This window comes from Sphaeramia orbicularis, chromosome 3 (genome assembly GCF_902148855.1).
Source record: "Sphaeramia orbicularis chromosome 3, fSphaOr1.1, whole genome shotgun sequence".
NCBI lineage: Eukaryota > Metazoa > Chordata > Actinopteri > Kurtiformes > Apogonidae > Sphaeramia > Sphaeramia orbicularis.
In genome coordinates, this window is record NC_043959.1 from 53,856,986 (window position 1) to 53,875,892 (window position 18,907).

The 18,907-nt window shown below is 36.5% G+C and overlaps 1 protein-coding gene across 2 annotated transcripts in view; it reads left to right on the top strand.

Moving 5' to 3' along the window:
• rasa3 (RAS p21 protein activator 3) overlaps positions 1–18,907 on the top strand; it is a 48,592-nt gene that overhangs the window by 11,635 nt on the left and 18,050 nt on the right. For both annotated transcript variants that reach the window (XM_030121468.1, XM_030121475.1), the window contains exons 2-7: positions 4,674–4,791; positions 8,999–9,102; positions 10,143–10,237; positions 11,724–11,800; positions 17,207–17,287; positions 17,378–17,450. In XM_030121468.1, coding sequence (XP_029977328.1) covers positions 4,674–4,791; positions 8,999–9,102; positions 10,143–10,237; positions 11,724–11,800; positions 17,207–17,287; positions 17,378–17,450 — 548 coding nt within the window. The remainder of the gene's footprint in view (positions 1–4,673; positions 4,792–8,998; positions 9,103–10,142; positions 10,238–11,723; positions 11,801–17,206; positions 17,288–17,377; positions 17,451–18,907) is intronic.

The window sequence follows — 18,907 nt, forward strand, 5'->3', positions numbered from 1 at the left end:
TTCATTTTCATTGATTTTGCTGCTTATGTTTGTGCATTTTTGTCCAATTTTTTCCGTATTTTGTTCATTTGTTGCTTATATTCAACATTTTTAATTAAGTTTGTTTACATCTATCTATCTATCTATCTATCTATCTATCTATCTATCTATCTATCTATCTATCTATCTATCTATCTATCTATCTATCTATCTGAAAAAGAAACTAAAACAACTCAAACTTGATCTGGAAAATGGTCAAACAATGGCCATAAGGTGCCATCTTTATTACACATTTGTATGTTTGATGTTTGCATGTTAATATTTGAACGTTTCTGCCAACAAAAAGTACATTGTGCCTATTATTTTTATTATTATTATTATTATTATTATTTTCAAAATACAACTTGGTTACATTATTTCAGTGTGTGTATAAGTATAAATAACGAGATAATAATGATAACCGTGATAATTTTGGTCACAATAACCATGATGTGAAATTGTCATATCGTTACATCCCTAGATCCAACATTCTCTCTTGTAAATTGTGACTGAAATATCTATTGAATTATAACAAAAATGCTCTAGTGACAACAATAAAGAAGAGGTTATAATAAAGGCTAAATATATAAGATTCATACATGACTTTAAGTTTGTTTTGAAATCTGTTTTGGGCCGGGAGCTAATCGTTAGCTGATTTTATTTAAGCTAACATTAGCTACAAATAACACTTCAGGAGCAAGAAAAGGGGGAAAAAATGATTTTTCATACAGAAATGAGTGTATTGTGGATGATATCATGGATGTGTGCAACCATGACAGTTTTTAGTTTAGAATTTTGGTTACTCAAGTTAGCTAATATCAACAAACTTTATGTGAGCACACACAAATCTTCCACATTCAACCTTTTTTTTATTGAAATCACATTGCGTTGAATGCTGGCATGTTTACATATTATCAGCTTCAAGAGTATTTAATAGAAGTCACTAAAAGGCCTCGTTTGTCCTATAGTATGTATATGATTTATCAGAGGACATTAAAATAACTGAAATACCACTAATTTCTTGGAGTTACCTAAAGTAGAATAAAAAATGAAAAACACACAATTGGTTCCAACATGAACTTGTGTGTAGGCTTGGTAGTATGACCAAAAGTTGCAATGTTAGCATGATAAAACTTTTCACATCAGCTATCATTATTATTATTATTGCTATTTTTTGTCACTTTAGTCACTTTTACAAACTTGTTTATATTTTTTTATCTCTTTATTTTTCTATTGTATTGTCGTATACTGTCTTGTGCTGCTGTACACTTGAATTTCCCCCTTGAGGGATCATTAAAGTGTATCTTATTATCATGACAAATATCCAGGTTTAAAGACTTATAATTGGTCCTGATTAAAAGTGTTTTTGTTTTTTTTTGTTTTTTGTGAGATATGACAAAGACTTGCCAAACACTACAAAATTTGTACAGATAAAAAATAAAAATGCTATTTCACTGTCAAAATACAAAGCAAAATATAGTCAAACAACTTAAAATTAATTGTTGTAACTGAAAGGATAAGATAAGCCTAAAATGTCAACCTTAGCCTGAATCAACCTTACTTTTCTTTTCTTTTGTTATCATCATACTATCACTGTGTTCTATGGTATCCCGTGACATGTTCTTATGTCTTGGGCCCACTGTTGGTATTCTTGTTCTGAGAATCCATTCCAGTAATATTGTATCCCCTTAAATACCTCTGTTGGACTTCATTTGTTATATGGAAAAATGAAATTGAAAATAAAAATTTGATTGCAAAAAACCCCAAAAAAAACCTTAGCCTGAATCTTGCAAATTGTGCCTTTAAATACCCGCAACCAACTATATTTTAGTATTTTTCTCAGTACATATTCTGTCTGTGGTTATAAACTCCAAGGCTGTGGATTCATACTGAAGATGCAAATCTTTGAAAACAGTCATAAATATTTAACTGCTCAGTGTTTCAAGAAGTTGAAGTAGTTTCCGTAAAAAGCTGTGCTGAGTAGTAGAAAGCATTACTAAGGAATAAATAATGAGTTTTTCTCTGACTATTTTCAGCTGTGGATTAATGCACATTTAACACACAAGACTATTTATGGTACTAGGAGAGTGTATGGAGGACTTAAATAGAGTCCAGCATCTACAGTACATCACCGACAGCAAAGGTGTGATGTAGTGTGTACTCTGGCAGTTCAGTGGCAAAAGTGGTGTGTTGTCATTGTAGAAATTGGATAAAATTGATAAATGAGGGGAAAAACACCCTTATTCTTCAAAAAGTAGCATTTTATTGTAGGATTTGTGCTTTAGTGGTTTGTCTAACACGTAGCAGGCCTGCCCTTGTGTACATAAATCACAAGTTTTATCCAAACAGTGTATTTGTACATCAGTGAGTACTTCATGACTAATACAGTTACTCACCTCTTCCCAGTGATGGCGCATGATATGTTTTTGTCAATGCAGCAGCTTTTACTGTTTAAGGACTGAACTGGTTCTGATGTGAAATGAAAGCCAAAAATAATCTGTTAAAGTGTGATCAGTGTAGTTTCCTATTTATAGACGTCTTTGAGGCAGCACGCTTGAAAGAATTTAATGTTTACCATTTCCTTGTAGTCTAGAGAGGACAAAAGGGACAGAAAACTTCTACCGAACTGCTGCAATAATGTGCAGATAAAACAGTCAGACCACTGTTTGGCCGTTTGCTGTGATGTTAGTTGTTTTACAGCTGTTGATCCAGTGTCAGATGGTGCTGCTTTCCCCATCCCCCCTCCAGGGTCGGTTACAGAGTCGGAAAACTGCAGTCCAAGTAACAGTGTTATTTAGCCATGAGGTAGTTGAAGATTTCTGCTGCATGTACTAGAATTAAACAAGAGACTTTTTGGGACAGTAGAAATGATTAGTAGGCTTTTTTTTTTTTTTTTAAAGCAGCAACCCCTCGTAAAAGCAGAAGCATAAAACTTTACTAGTAAAGCTGCTACTGTGTTTCTCACTGTGCTCTTCCAACATAATGTGAGCCCAAGAATATGATCCTTTACTTCTTTTGCAAAACACATTGTTTTATCATTAATTACTGTTGACTGTTTGGCCGACCTGTTAACAGTTTGTGTTACACCGCCATAAGTAAGTGGAAATGCTTTGTCACTGACTGTACTTAAGTAAAGTTGATGGGTGTCTGTGCTTTACTCAACTACTTTTTACTCTTACGTTGAAAAGTTGAGAACAGGTTTATTTTACCCCCATGTGTCCATCCAAGATTTTTGTCCAACCCATTTCACTTTTTTTTTTTTTTTTACACATTTTTGGAAAGTTTTTGAAAAGATTGAAAGTTACAACTCAAAGTTAATCCCTGGGTGGGCAGGGTATCAGTAAGCAGGAGGGGCAAAGTGTTGTCCGACCAGGTGGGGGTATTAGTAAACTCCACTTACTTTTTCATTTGTTGTTTTAATGGACTCAAAGGAAATGGATTTTTCATTCAGTTTGTGTCACTGTGCAGGTCATCCATGTATATCACACACAATTAAACATAATCTAATGGAAATGATGTATAAGACAAGACACCTGGCAAAGGAAGAAGGGGAAAATATGTCTGAATTTTTAAAGTTTTATTACTGATTGTGAAAACCAAAGGGACATTTATTATTTTCTTCACACATTAACTTTATTTGTACACAGCATTGTTAAACAGTCCTCACTTTCTGTTACTATGATGTGGGGTTGACTTAGCTTGCTACTGCTACTGTTTATGTTGTACTTTGAGTGCATTTGACGGCTTCTGTTATTTCAATTTTACTGCGGTGAAGAAGCTGAGTCTGTAATTCTACTTGAGTAAAGAATGTGTGTGCTTTTGCCATCTCTGGTCATAATGAGGTTAGACACAGATTTATCTTGTGAAATAAGAAAAAGTCAGTTTACAAACAGCCTCACATAGCCACAGACTCACATTGGTTACTGGTTAAAATGAGAAACAACAACACAACACACACTGCAGCTTCGTCCCAGTGTTACGCAGTGAGTGTAACTCTACACTACACCATCCTGTGGGTCCCCAGGGTGGATGGAAACACAATAAGGAACAGTGTGCAGACAAACATGGATCTTTGGCTTCATAAAGGAAAATATATTATTCCTCGGGGACTGGAACACCACCTTTGCGGTTGGTGTGTTTGTTGTGAGTCTGTGAGTGTGTGTCTCAGTGGGTGGTTGGACCACATTCTTGTGAAAGGGAGTGTTATCTGTCACACATGTTTGATGAACAGATTGAGCTTCAGCTGGATTCAGGAAATGTCCCACGCAGATTCTTTCATTCATAGACCTGACTGACAGCACACACATTAATGAAACACAGAAATGACTGTCAGTGGAGTATTGATCGGCCGTGCTTCCAATAGTGTTACAAGTGTGATATTTATTTGTGTGATGAAAAGTAAACACCCTTGCAGAGCTAATCCCATTATATGGAATATTAGGATTTGGTGAAGTAATGATCATTTGTGTTAACGTGTGCACTTCCAGGTGTGTGGACTTAAGTAATGTTAGCTTGGAGTGTTTCCTAAATAAATAATCACTTAGAGCCACACGCCTGAATAAACACTGTTATTGCTCACAACAGTGCTCCTAAATAATAACTGCTCACTCTGTCCTTTGTGTGTTTTCTCCCCTCCCCCGGCTTTTATTGTGCAGGTGAAGCAAAAAACATCCCTCCGTACCCGGGGCCAAACAGGATGAGGGACTGTTACTGCACTGTCAACCTTGACCAAGAAGAGGTCTTCAGGACCAAGATAGTTGAGAAGTCACTTTGGTAGGTTGAGTCCATGCAGTATTTTTTTCATTCTCTAACACTTTTGTTATTTTCATCATTTTAGTCAGAGATGTAATCACAAGAGTCTTATCATAAACTCAAATGTACACACACACACACACACACACACACACATACTGGTTTCACTCTTGTTCCAGGTTCAACTGTCCGGTTTTAGTGTTTTGTGTGGTTTTATTTTAGCCAAAGTATTGCTGTAGTATCATTATTATAGCAGAAATATTTAAGATCAGGGTTGTCAAACTCACTTCAGTTCAGGGGCCACATTCAGCAAAATATGATCTGAAGTGTAAAATAATAACAGTGAAAAAAAATACAATTACATTATGAAAATGTTTACACTATATTTATTTATTTATTTATTTTTTAAAATGTGAATGATATGAACAATCTGATATGTCTTAAGAAAAGTGCAATTTTATCAGTTATTACGGACCCAAATGCACGAGACTGACAGAGCACTTAGTTTGAGGATTTATTACTCAAATGACAAGGGACAAAGAATCTTCACAAAAACAGTTAACACAAAAATCCTCTCGGTTGAGGAATAAAAAAAACTAACAAAAGGTTCTTCACAAATGTGGAATCCAAAAATTAACAAAAAGATCTTCTCAAACGAGGTATTAAAAATATTAACAAAAAAGTCTTCACAAACGTGGTATCAAAAATCCAACACAAAAATCTTCTCATTCGAGGAATCAAAGTACAATGAAAATTCTTTACAAATTGCAGAAATAAAAACTTACAAAAATGTTTCAAACAGCACAGGAGACAGTCGAGGGAGTTCAGTTCAAGACAAGCATGAAAGACACACAGACAACAGACACGAGGAGAGGAGGGTATATAAAGAGTGGAGAGGTAATGAGCCCAGGTGAAGACAATCAGGGAATCAGGGAGGACGCAGACAAGACAGACACAGTGCACACAGACAAACAAAGCCCCTCACCAAAAAAAAACAGGAAATGAACGAAAACTACTAACATCTAACATAAATACTAACACCACTGAGGGCGGTGTGTCACAACAATAGTCTACCTCAGTTTATCATTTACACATGTACTTTACAACTTACTACAAATACACAAAACATTTAGTAACAGCCAGAATATTGTTAAAATTATACTTCTTTTAAGACATTTCAGGTTGTTCATATTTGTTCCGGTTGTTCACATTTTGTGTGAAAGGAGTTTGCAAATGTAAACATTTTCATATAATTTACCTTTTTTTTGCACTAAAACAAAGAGAAAAATTTGGAGTTGTCATTATTTCTAGATTATTGTCCAGATATGATAGCGTTTTACGAATCCAATCCACTTGAGATCTCGTTGGTCTGTATGTGGCCCCTGAACTAAAATCATTTTCACACCGTTGATTGTTAATATCTTCTGTGTAATGTTTTACATTTCACAAATTCATCCCATGGACCATATGTTTGACACCTGTGTTTTAGGAAATCTGTTACTGTGATTAAACATATTTATATCAGTTGATATATTGGGAGTTTAAACAATAAATGTGAAATCATTTTTTTCTTTCAACTACTCCTTGAGTGAAAGCTAAAGAAAACAGATGATTAATTGTGGTTTTAAACTATTCTTTACGGTTAAAACTTTCCAAACAGCAAAACTTTTCAGAAATCGCGAGGTTCAACATTCAGAACAATTATAATGATGATAAACTCTTTTTTTCAACATTACAGTAAAATGACCAAAAACAGAAACTTTAAATGTTTTAGCTGAGTCTAAAGTGATATTTTATATGCTATGTCTTATTATAATAGCATGTATAGATACTAAAATAGTAGTTTAATAGTTGAAATACCTGACTGTGTTTAATTTGACATATTAACAATCAGTTTGAATAGTACTTATGCCATAAATGAAAGTCATAAATGTCTTAATGGAATGCCTGATCTGCTCTTTAAACACATACAGTGTATCAGAGTAAACCAAAGAGACTGAAATACCATTTTTGCCCTAGAATGTTTTATGTTCTCAAAAATGTCACTGATATAAGTTCTTACATTGCCTTAATCTGTTTAACTGTGAACAGCAGTATATTCTTAATAGTGGAAATACCCTACTTAACAAACCAAACCTCAGAGATAGTGTTGTGAGAAAAAGAAAACCTCACTGTTTACACACAGAAGGAGACTGAAATTTAACCAAATCAGAAAAAGATGCCTGGCAGATACTGTATATTTTATCACAGTATGACTCAGAGATTATGAATGGCTGAATAGATTATGATTTATTTACGCTTTCCACTTTGATTACACGCAGCCTAGAGTTTATAAAATTACATTTGGCAGGGTTGACGGGCCAATGAGCCTTAGATTTTTCTGCATGCAACGGTTTATTTAAAGATGCTGTATTTGTGGTATTGTTTGTAAATGCGTGCATGTCCCTACCCCATGCAACCATGCCTCCATCCATCTGTCCTCTCTCACTGTGTCTGTTCGTCCTTCGGGCAACAGAAGAAGTCAGTAATTGTAATTAGCAGCCTCGGGGGCTCGGCCCATGAGTTTCTCATTGCCGTGATTTCTATGGATGTTGTTTAGGTAAATCAGTGTATGGAAACTCATGTAGCATCTACCTAATGGTCACAATCAGGCCTATTGTTTAAAGGAAACAAGCTTTAACTTCCATGTGATTCACTGCAAAATGTCGATACTTGTTGTCTTTGTTGTGATCATAAACAAGTGCAGCCGTGGCTCAGGTGGTAGAGCGGGTCGTCCAATAACTGAAGGATTGGCGGTTCGAATCCTGCTCCATCCTAGTCAGTAAACCATTGCATGCAGAAAAATCTGAGGCTCATTGGCCCATCAATGCTGCCAAATGTAATTTTATGAACTCTAGGCTGCGTGTAATCAAAGTGGGGCGGCCGTGGCTCAGGTGGTAGAGCAGGTCGTCCAATTACCGAAGGGTTGGCGGTTCGAATCCCGCTCCATCCTAGTCAGTCCGTTGTGTCCTTGGGCAAGACACTTCACCACTCACACTGGTGTATGAATGCCTATGAATGTTTGGTGTTTGTTTGGTGGTGGTCGGAGGGGAATTGGCAGCCACGCTTCTGTCATTCTGCCCCAGGGCAACTGTGGCTACAGGTGTAGTTTACCACCACCAGAGGGGGAATGTGAGAGCGAATGAATAATGGATCAATAATGTAAAGCACTTTGGTGTCTAGAAAAGCGCTATATAAAATCCAATCCATTATTATTAAGTGAATAATAAAGAAAAATCCCTGAATAATGAAATGGAGAATTCAGTTTTTACTTGCATGAAACTCTGGTATAGTTTTACAGGAATAGGTGACAGATTAACCAGACAATCAATCAATAAATCAATTGTGTAAAGGATTTAATGACATAGTGCAAGATAATTAATCACACATGAAGCGCTTTCATTTGTTTAGTGGAAATGACGGGTTTGTTCAGATTAATGAAACATTGAAGGGGTCATATTTTGCTGAACCCACTCTTATTAGTCTTTGGTACGTTCATTTGTGTATTTGGACCCTAATAGTTCAAAAAGTTTGAATTTGAACCCTCCAGGTGCTGCAAAGCTATCTTTATATTAATTCTGGCAAAAATCCAGTGGATTTCTACACCTTGTTTTAATTCCTGCTTAATTTGTTATGTCTATAACTAGTTACGTCACAACATTTGCACATATAAGGTCAAGACGAACATTTCTCAGAGTACGACATAATTGTTTATCAGCACCAGCTGTTGTACTCCATCCTGAAAATATGTCCAAACTTTGAGCCGATTACTTGAAATGTTCAGTTGTTGGTTGAACAGGTCAGAGCAGCATAGCAAACAACCTGGAGGGGGTGGGGCCTGAAGTGGCTAATTTGCATTTAAAGGGCCAGCACTCAAAAATGGTGTCATTACTCAGAAATAGGGTTGAAGATTAACCTGTGGAGTTGAATTAATGAAGAATTCAGACCCAAGTATAGCATTTACAGTTTATGTAGACCACAGGGAAATGTTTTAAAATGCATAATTCCATTTTTAAAAAAAAAGCTAAATATCACTCCTTTAACCAAACCTTTATTTGATGTCAAAGTAAATATTCCCTGATTTTACTCCTTCGTCTTTTCATCATGAAGCCTTTTCTCATCTGAACATCTAAAACTTCTTTTGTATTGGTGTTAAATCTAACGGTTTGTGTCTCCTTCCTCCATGCAGCCCGTTCTATGGTGAGGACTTCTACTGTGAGATCCCACGTAGCTTCAGACACCTCTCCTTCTACATCTTTGACAGGGACGTGTTCAGGAGGGACTCCAGTATCGGTGAGGAAGCAGTAAATCATTAGGCCAAAGGCTCACCTGTCAAAGCCCAACCAAGGCGTTGTTGATTAATCATTACTGCCACTGGCTCAATACATTCTGCAGATATTCACACCAGGTTCACTCATCATCATTAGGTACTTTAAACAATTAAAAGTTTTATAGATTATTTGGTATGCGCTGTTAAAAAAAGAGAAATACATGAAATAATTGTTAATGAAATCGATCATTTTATTAATTCTGCAACAGCCTAAGTCTTTTAAATTGATATAAAAAGCAAGTATTAATATTTAATATTTGTTTTCATTTATAATGCATATAAAATTGTAAATCTAAACATTAAATATTTTAGTATTTCGACTGACTGCCTTATATGTTGAGTCATTTCAGCTCAGTCTTGCTGTGATTTTGTTTGTGCTCAACTCAACTCTTCCTGCTTCTGTGTCTTATTATAAAAACTAGCATGTCCAGTTATCACAGGCCAATTTTATTTAATTCAAGGATGACTTAAATGTATATAGCATATTTTCCTCAATGCACACAGCATTAGGGATGTTTAAAAATGGATTAAAACCTGAAAATTACTGCTCTGTAACCAGTTATTAAAATATCTGTGGAGAAAAAAAAACTTGTCAAAAGGAAGAAACTTGTCCATTTTAAAGATAAGCAGGTATTTGTTTGTCTGTTTGTTTGGGAGGGATGAATGTTTTCAGCTGTTATGGGTGTGTGTTTGTGGTACAGACCACTGACCACAAACTGAAAAATCTCTCTCAGAGTAATTTGTGTATCTTAAACAGTATCACGGCTCCTGTTTGTGGAGGTTGTAAACACAAGAAACTCGTTACTTCCTGGGCAGATCCGGCAGGGTCACTGACAGTTCATTCTGCACAAGGTGTCTATCCTGTGCAGGAGCAGGCATGTGAACATGTGTAGGCGTTTGCAGGAGGGCGTTTATTATGTAGCTCGCAGATGTAAGTGTAGACTTTTTACCTAGCATGAGAAGTGTGTTATGTTGTCAAGCTCATTTGTCTTTGTGTGTGTAGGCAAAGTTGCAGTGAAGAAAGAAGACCTGCAGAAATATCATGGGAAAGACACCTGGTTCCAGCTACAACCTGTCAGCGCTGACTCAGAAGTGCAGGTCAGTACAGAGAAAGAAAACACACAGTCGCACAAGCACAAAAACACAACTCCCACTCTTTATCTTTTCTTCTGTTTTTATTCCATCTCCAGTTCTTTTGCCTCTCTTGAACTGTGGAGCTACTTTTGGTAGAGTTTGACTTGTTTGTATTAAATAAAAACAAGCGAATAGTATTGACTAGCGTCTGCAAATTATGCTTTAGGTTAAACATGTTCGCACGCAAAAATAGTCACAGTGACAGTGCTCTCACGCTGATGTCAAACAGGTTTAATGTTTAGCATGTTCACTGTTCTTGTAGGAAGGGTCAATTAGCACTAGCTGTTCAGTTGTGTGTGTTAATCACTGATAAAATTTTAAAAAAGATGGATTTTTACTTAGTTACTTTTTGTGTCAGAGCAAAGAATGGAATAAAATCTGAATCATTCATTGCAAGCAAGTAAAAGCAGTTGTTGTTATTGACAACAGTTGTATGTGGGATAATGCAGTTTACGTCCTGCCACATGATGATATTTAATTATTGGCATATGTATGTGTCTATGTTGATTAATAATCTAGTTGCAGATTTATTTTTCCGTTAATAGATGTTTCTTTCTCTCGCTAACTCAGTGGTCCACCTGTGTTTTGTGAAATCTTGTGATCATTGATCATGAAAGTGTTACTTTTTTATGCTATGTAGAACACGCTCATTTACTACTGTTGTGCAATATCTTGTGCTGTTCAGTATTCAGCAGTCTCACTCACTCACCCACACGCAGACACGCACAGACACAAACGCACAGGCTCATAGTACTACACATTCACACAGAGTCTGAGACAGAGTGAACAGTGAACAGTAACATCTGCAGACAGATGGGTGTGTGTCGCCCTGGAGCACGGATCTGAAACAGAGACACATTCATGCGAGGAGCCAGGGAGAGGAAGGATGTGTGAGAGAATGAGAGAAAAGAGAGAAAGCAAGGGAGATGGATCAAATGAAGTAGGAAGATAGAGTGTCTCTCTTCTCTTTTCAATAGAGGACACATTGTTTGGCCTGTGTGCACATGTGTATGTGCGTGTGTTTGTTCCTTCTGTATGAATCAGACAGAAAGATCAACGCCTGTGAGTTTGCATACTGATGCTGTTAATTAATGGAGCTTTTCTAGACAGCTGCACCACTACACTGTCATTATGTCATTAGTCCAATCACTTAAAAGGGAAAATAACTTAAGCATGACATTCAGGCTCTCAGCTATTTTCATACAGGCTGTCTGTTGGTGGGGGAATGCCACATTTCCACATTTCTGTGTTTTTGTTTTGTATTAATTAATCAAACAAACAGGAATTATGTATTGTCGTTGCATCTTTGCAGCTTCAGTGTGCATTAGTTTTAAAGCCTATTTTAGCTGCAGCGCATAATGTATATGTACGTTATGCAATTATTCATAATACGGCTAGAATAACTGAGTACATAAATAGTGTTTAAACTGTGTGTGTGTGTATTCTGCAGGGAAAAGTGCACCTGGAACTGCGTCTGAGTGAAGTCATCACAGACAGCGGAGTCATCAACCATAAACTAGCCACACGGTGAGGCTACACACACCCACACACACACCACACACACACACACACGCACACACACACACACACACACACACACACACACACACACACACACACACACACACACACACACACACAAGGCGGTAACTAGAAGACGCAGTGTCCTGAAAAGTAAGGCAAAGATTTAACACTTTTAGACCCTTTTGTCACAAGTTTTATTACACTTTACAATAGAAACACGAAAAAATTCACATCTTACAAATCATATTTATTCATATAATCAAAAAGTAATAATAAATAGATCTCCTCACAGGATGGAAACATAAAGGAGACTTACACACACTCTGTCAGCTGCTGCTGCTTGAAATAATGAAACAGTTTAAAACAGATACAAATCAATGCAGGGGTTGACATACATGACACCACATGGGCATATACGGATTAAATGATGTCTTCTGCAGCTGTTGTAAGTTATGTTTGCGATCAAACCTCAGTATCTGAATGTTGTACCAGTATCCCACACTTTATTCCACCTCCAAGGTGAACGACTTGTTGCCCAGCAACAGCTTTTCACCGGCAGCAAAATGCTGAAAGGTTACGTCTTTTGTTTAGTGAAATCTTGTGAATTAGAATGTCGTGGCTGTGGAAGTCATGAAATCATAAATTTGCTCTCAAGGCATTTGGAAATGTCATCTCATCATCTTATGTCCTGGATGTCCTCATGACCTCATGTCTCTGTAAAACATGATTGTACACGCATGTGACATGTGAGCACCAGTGTTTAGTAAGGGAGAATGATATGCTTACAGATGGATTATTGTGCGTATGTGTGTGTGTTTGTTTGCTTTCCAACTTTTCTTCTGTGACATGCAGCTGTAGAGTCTGCTGTTGAGCCAGGGTGGCTCCGTTCCCAGAGCACATTGTGGGTAAGGAGCTTAGAGTAAAGAGCAGGAGGTCATCTAGTCAAATATCTCTAGAAAGACACGTGTATGAGAATCAACAAGAGATACATCCATCTAGTAGATAATCAATGAAATCAAATCAATGAAATCAAATCTTTACACTTTATGACATGCAAGGATTACATCAACATCCTTTATTAGAAAAGGCACAAGAATTTGACTGAAGTTAAATCTAAAAAACAGTCATATATAAATATTCCATTAAGAAAAGCAAAGTAAATGAACAAAACCACCCAACTATCTTTAAATACCTCATACTTCCTCATGTATCATAATAACTTTATTTAGGCTAACTTTTCACAAGTATGTTACTAAATGTTTCAGAGCAGTCTGACAGATAACATCTAGTGTCAGAGCCAAAATAGATTTCTTATTCTGGCAGAATCTATTTTCTCTTGTAATTAGATTCTCTAGATATCTGAAAGTGGATTTTTGTAAATAATGCTTCACATGTCTTCCCAAAAGGTGTGTAAGTTATTCAGAAAAACATGGAGGTTGAAAAGCGCTGACATGTAGTTTCTTGTGTAAACTCATGAATGACATCAGACAAATATCACTGAGTCTCAACACAATACTCTGGTACCTTTTTTGATTTCATTCAAAAATTAATCAGCTTATTTTTTCCATTTCACCTACTTAGAACAATGTACCCGTCAGTGACAGAGACTCGTAATCACATCCGGGGGTATGATGTAATTTATTTCCCTTCTATTTGAGTGAAATGGATTTTGACAGGATATGTGGGCGCAGAGAAGAATTACATTAACCTAATATGAGTAATGTTGACTACAACAAATAAGTCTACTTCACCATCCCTGTCTGGCATGTCAGAGCTCACAGCAGCAGTGGAGAGAGAGGGAACTATAGTAGGCCAAGCAGGGGTTATATAAACAAGCTTATTGGACAGGAAGTGCAGTGGCATTAGTGATGCTTAACCCAACCCACTCCTTATTCCTTATTAGGAACCTGTGTGTGTGTGTGTGTGTGTGTGTGTGTGTGTGCGTGTGTGTGTGTGTGTGTGCGTGTGTGTGTGTGTGTGTGTGTGTGTGTGTGTGTGTGGTAGGATGGTACAAACTGTTGCATGTGTGTCTGTTCAGTTGTGTGCAACTCGGTGATTTGCTGTTTAATTCATCATGTGGTGTGACTCGTGGTGCATCACCATGACACACAGGAAGTGATTTGTCCTGCTGGGTGTCCTTTCCTGTTTGGATGTTAATCCCCTTAGAGTATGATGTCATATGGAAGCAGAACAGCTGAAGGCAGCTCCATGTCTGATAAGAAGATACATACTGTGCTATATTACACCATACTGTAATGCAATGTACTGTGCTGTGTTGTACTGTGTTGTACTGTACTGTAGGTAAGTAGGGGGTGGGTTGGGAGGTGTAAGGTATGTGAATGTGCTTTAGGCCCTGATTTGTAAATTAAAAACATGTACACAAATTAAACCATAAACCTGTATGCATGATGTATAAGGCAATGAGACAAATGCATACTGAAAATACAGATATATTCTTTCTTTCTTTCTGTCTTTCTTGTTTACTTGGTTATTTGTTTGTTTGTTTGTTTCTTTCTTTCTTTGCTTGTTTTTTCTTTATTTCTTAGTTTGCTTGCTTGCTTGTTTCTTTCTTTCTTTCCCTCTTTGGTTGTTTGTTTGTTTCTTTCTACATATAGTCTTGATTGAGGTATATATAAATGCTAAAAATTATGCAAAAAAGGAAGTCAGACATTTAAAACAAGAACCATCAGTTGATCATATGCATTCCTTATCCTTGTGTCATCTCATTTTCTACCATTTATGATCAAATCTCAAAGGACCTTTGACCTTTGTTTGTTTCTCTTCATTCTTATATCCAAATGAAGGCTTTTGCCAACTGGAAAAGCACCTGGAGAGTGCAGACCTCCACCAAGGCAGATCAGTGCCCCCCCCCCCCCCTCCCCCCATCACCACCAAAATGTAATCATTTGTTCCTTGTGCCAGTATCAACATTTCCTGAAATTTTCATCCAAATCCGTCCATAACTTTTTGAGTTATCTTGCACACGGACAGACAGACAGACAGACAGACAGACAGACAGACAAACCAGCGCCGGCAAAAACTTAACCCCCTTGGCAGACATAAATATGAAGACATTCTGTCAAACTGTTGTAGTTGTATCAGGAACAGACCTTAGCAATGCTCTATGGTGGCATATAATGTGTAAAATATATACTACTACAATGAATTATTTTAAGAGATGGTTTTATGTTATCAGTTAGAGCTGCAGAATATTACAAATACACTTGACATGTTTTACAAGGAATGTAGAAATTGACTACATTATGAAAATGATGTGTAAACTGTTGTGTTTTTTTTTTTTTTTTTTTTTTTTAAGCTGATGGCATGAGGAAAGTGACCAAAGTAAATACAGTATTTTACAGTGCATTGCATCATGGGTCATTAGTAGCATTAATGTTACTGGACTAGTGAATTTATTTGGTTCTGTTAACAGGGATTTATTAGAGTCTGTTTAGATATATATCGCAGGCAAAATATGTCAAGTTATGATTTGTGTCCTACTATGAATATTTATAAAACAACTGTATGTCATGGAAATTAGCTCTTAAACTGACTTTTGGGTTCAGGGGACATTATATTGACTCATTATTTTCCTGGAGATCTATCCCAAGCACAACATGCCAAACCCTAACCCCCAGCAGCTCTTAACCTTCACATTTAATCACGGAAACCAGCATTTTTTGTGATGGTGGAAACAGACTACCATCCACATAACATAATAAATACTCAGACCTCATAAACAAACCACACAGTCTGTCTCTTCCCTGGAGTCCATGTGACCTTTTGTTTTAAGTAGTTGCTAGATTACACAGAAGGTGCAGCAGCTTGAAGGAAGTGAAGCCCATCATCTCCTTCTATGTGTGTTTTTGTGCCCGTCGTATGAATACAGTGGACAGCACAGGGGCCACATTCACATGCTGAGAAAAGTTTAGTACCAAGGAGTGTGTGTGTGTAGGAGTGAGCTATGAATGGACCAGATGTTTTATGTCCGCGAGGAAGGCGAGTTGCTTCCTATATCGCTCTTGTTTCAATACTGTCACTATTTCTTTGCAATTGATTGTTTTTAATAGATATTTTCACACTTGCTGCTTAACCCTTTCATGCATAGTGGTCACTCCAGTGGACAGTTATTTTAGCTGTTGTATATTTATGGGTTTTGTTGTTTTAGTTCCATATCAGCCAACACAGTGGACGCTTATGCACCATCCCGTAATACACTGACATTCAGACCATTACTGTAACTTTGCTGTTCTTGATAAACCTGATCTGCAGTCACATATGTAAATCAGTTGTTAACTGTTAGACAATTATTATTTATTTTTTCATATTATCTCCATGAAGTGAGTAATAACTAGCATTAGAATATGTCAAAATGTGAGAAAACATCAGATTAGCAGCATTAAAAATGTTTTTTTATTTTATTGTTTTCATATTGGGCTTTAAACACATGTTTCTTTACTTCAAAAATTTAATGCACAGACATTTTCGTAACTCAATGAAAAAAAACCCAAAAACGATTGCATTGGTTTTTTCATGCCCAAGAAGGAATAAAAAAAATTTTGACTAAGGTTCTCATAATTCATGCATGAAAGGGTTAAAGCTATAAGAGCAAAAAATGCATATTGCTGCTTGAAAACAGTATGTTAAGTGAGTGCCACAGATGGGTAGCGTATTTGTGGGTGATTAATGTTCTTAAGGGTTGATGAGAGGCACTTCTAAAAACCTGTTATTGTAAGTTGTATTATCTAGCTTTAAGGATCCTTTGAGAATAAACTCCCATTGCTGTTGAAGCCTAGAAGCCGAGTTAAATCAGGTTCTTACTTATCATGGTAATGATGCCCTAGTGTAGCACGATGAAAGCCCTTCTGAATAGCTTTTGTTCAAAGAGACTCAGACTGTCTCTTCTCCAGTTTCCTTTTACTACTGCTTAACATTTAGGCTCAAAATGAGATGTGCCATATCTTCAACTGGTTCAAGTTTTTTACAAGCAGCTTATTGTAATACTTTTAATGATTATAGTTGCAGAAAGTGAGAGTTATCATGTTAAAACAGTGTTAGCGTCACCAGTTTTTGCTGTTCCTTCAAAAAAAATGTGATCAGAGAATAATTGCAAATATTGAAATGATAGATGTACTTATCATCCTGTTATTCCCCTTTAACAACATCCAAAAGCTTCTGTATTGCACAGGTAAAGTAATTCAGAGTTTTGTCAATAGCTGGAGGTGGCCACCTTTGAACTCTATGTGGGAAAAACCCTGATGAACGATAGGAAAAGCAGTGCACTGAGACAAATTAGAATAGCTTTAGTGGTTAGTGGTCATGCTACAGGTGTGCGTAGGAGGTAGGCGTGTACAGCAGGCTATTATTTGCTTATTCATTAATGTCTGGTTCGTGTGTTTTTGTCAACAGAGTGTTGGAGTGCCAAGGTCTTCCAATTGTCAACGGCCAATGTGATCCCTACGCTGCTGTGTCCTTATTAGGACCCTCAAGGTGAAGAAATGGATATAAATCTACTTGTTTGTCATACGTTATTTATGAAGTGTTTCCCTTTAAAATAAACCTATGATATTCTACCTTTAGGTCAGAGGCCAAAAAGACAAAAGTGAAGAGGAAAACCAATAACCCACAGTATGAGGAGGTTTTCTACTTTGAGGTAACAATTATCCACAGCTTGTTTGTTGTTTTAATGCTTACAAATATTGTTTTTCAGTTACATCAATAATAGGTAATGAATGCACTGCACCCAAAGAATTTGGACAAACAAACAGTGTAGACCAATGTGTGTGTGTGTGTGTGTGTGTGTGTGTGTGTGTGTGTGTGTGCGTGCGTGCATGTGTGTGTAACCCATATAACTCAGTCCAAAACTGTGGACATTAAAGTGAATATTCTTTAATATTCACACAATATTTAGATTAATGATGCACCAATTGTTGTGGTATTAGCTGCCACAAATGTTATTTAATGTTTATTTATTGTTTCTGTTGTTACTTATTTACCCTTTTGGCCCAAGTTATCATATAAAAATACCATCTGAACCTTCTTTGTAGGCTCTCATCATTATCTTTGCATGTGCAAACATTCCATCATACAAATATAAAACAGCATTTTATACAACACAACAGATAAGTATCTGTGACGTAATATATATATCTATGCTCCCTACTGTGGGTATAAAAGTTGCACTTGCATTATTTTATGTTCATGAAGAATGACTTTCTGTGGTTACGTCATCATTCTCTGCAGGACCAGCCTGGGTGTAGAGTTAATCAGGCAGCGTTAATGGAAACACCTCTGTGTGTTGGGTCGCATTAAAGAAAACAAACTGGACGTCAAGCCGAATTCAATCCAAATTGTTTATGTATGTGTATCGTTACTCCTCGAAATAAACTACATAAACAGTTGCAATACATTGCATAAAACCTTTTATAGGGTTCATATGGGTGCTTGAAATCCTTGAAAATGCTTGAATTTCAGTGTTGTGTTTTCAAGGTCTGAAAAGTGCTTGAATTTCAATTTAAGTGCTTGAAAGCATTTATAACTCTGTGATGTGATTTGTTTTATTCATTTTTAATGTTAATTTAAGCCAAAGTTACATACAGAGAGGTGATACATTTTGAAAAATGAAACTTTATGTCAAAAAACTAAATTAGTGGGTGTTGTCAGGTCGACTCCAGGTACATTTTTATCTTAATCTTTGGCTCGGTGCGAGTGTGTCTGAAGAACGCCAAGTAGCTTCACTTTTTTTGGATAAAACTTTGTGTTCTCCTTTAATTTCTAACCTTTTTGCTATTTTGAAACATAATTTTAGATGTTTATTACCCTGTCCCCCGAAGGGGACGCAAGGAGTATTGTTTTTTGTTTGGTTTGTTTGTTTGTTTGTTAACGCTTGCCAGTGACCCAGAATAGATGTCATTACATTTTAGGAACAGTAGGTCAAAGTTCAAATTTTTTGATTTTTTTTTTTTTTTAATCTTCCCATTCACTTATAATGGGTGAAATAAATGCAGGGGGCGGGGTTTGTTGTGCATGGCACCACTTGTTCATTTATTTTTTCATTTAACCTTTATCTAACCAGGAAAAAATCCCTTTTGAGATTAAAGAACCTCTTTT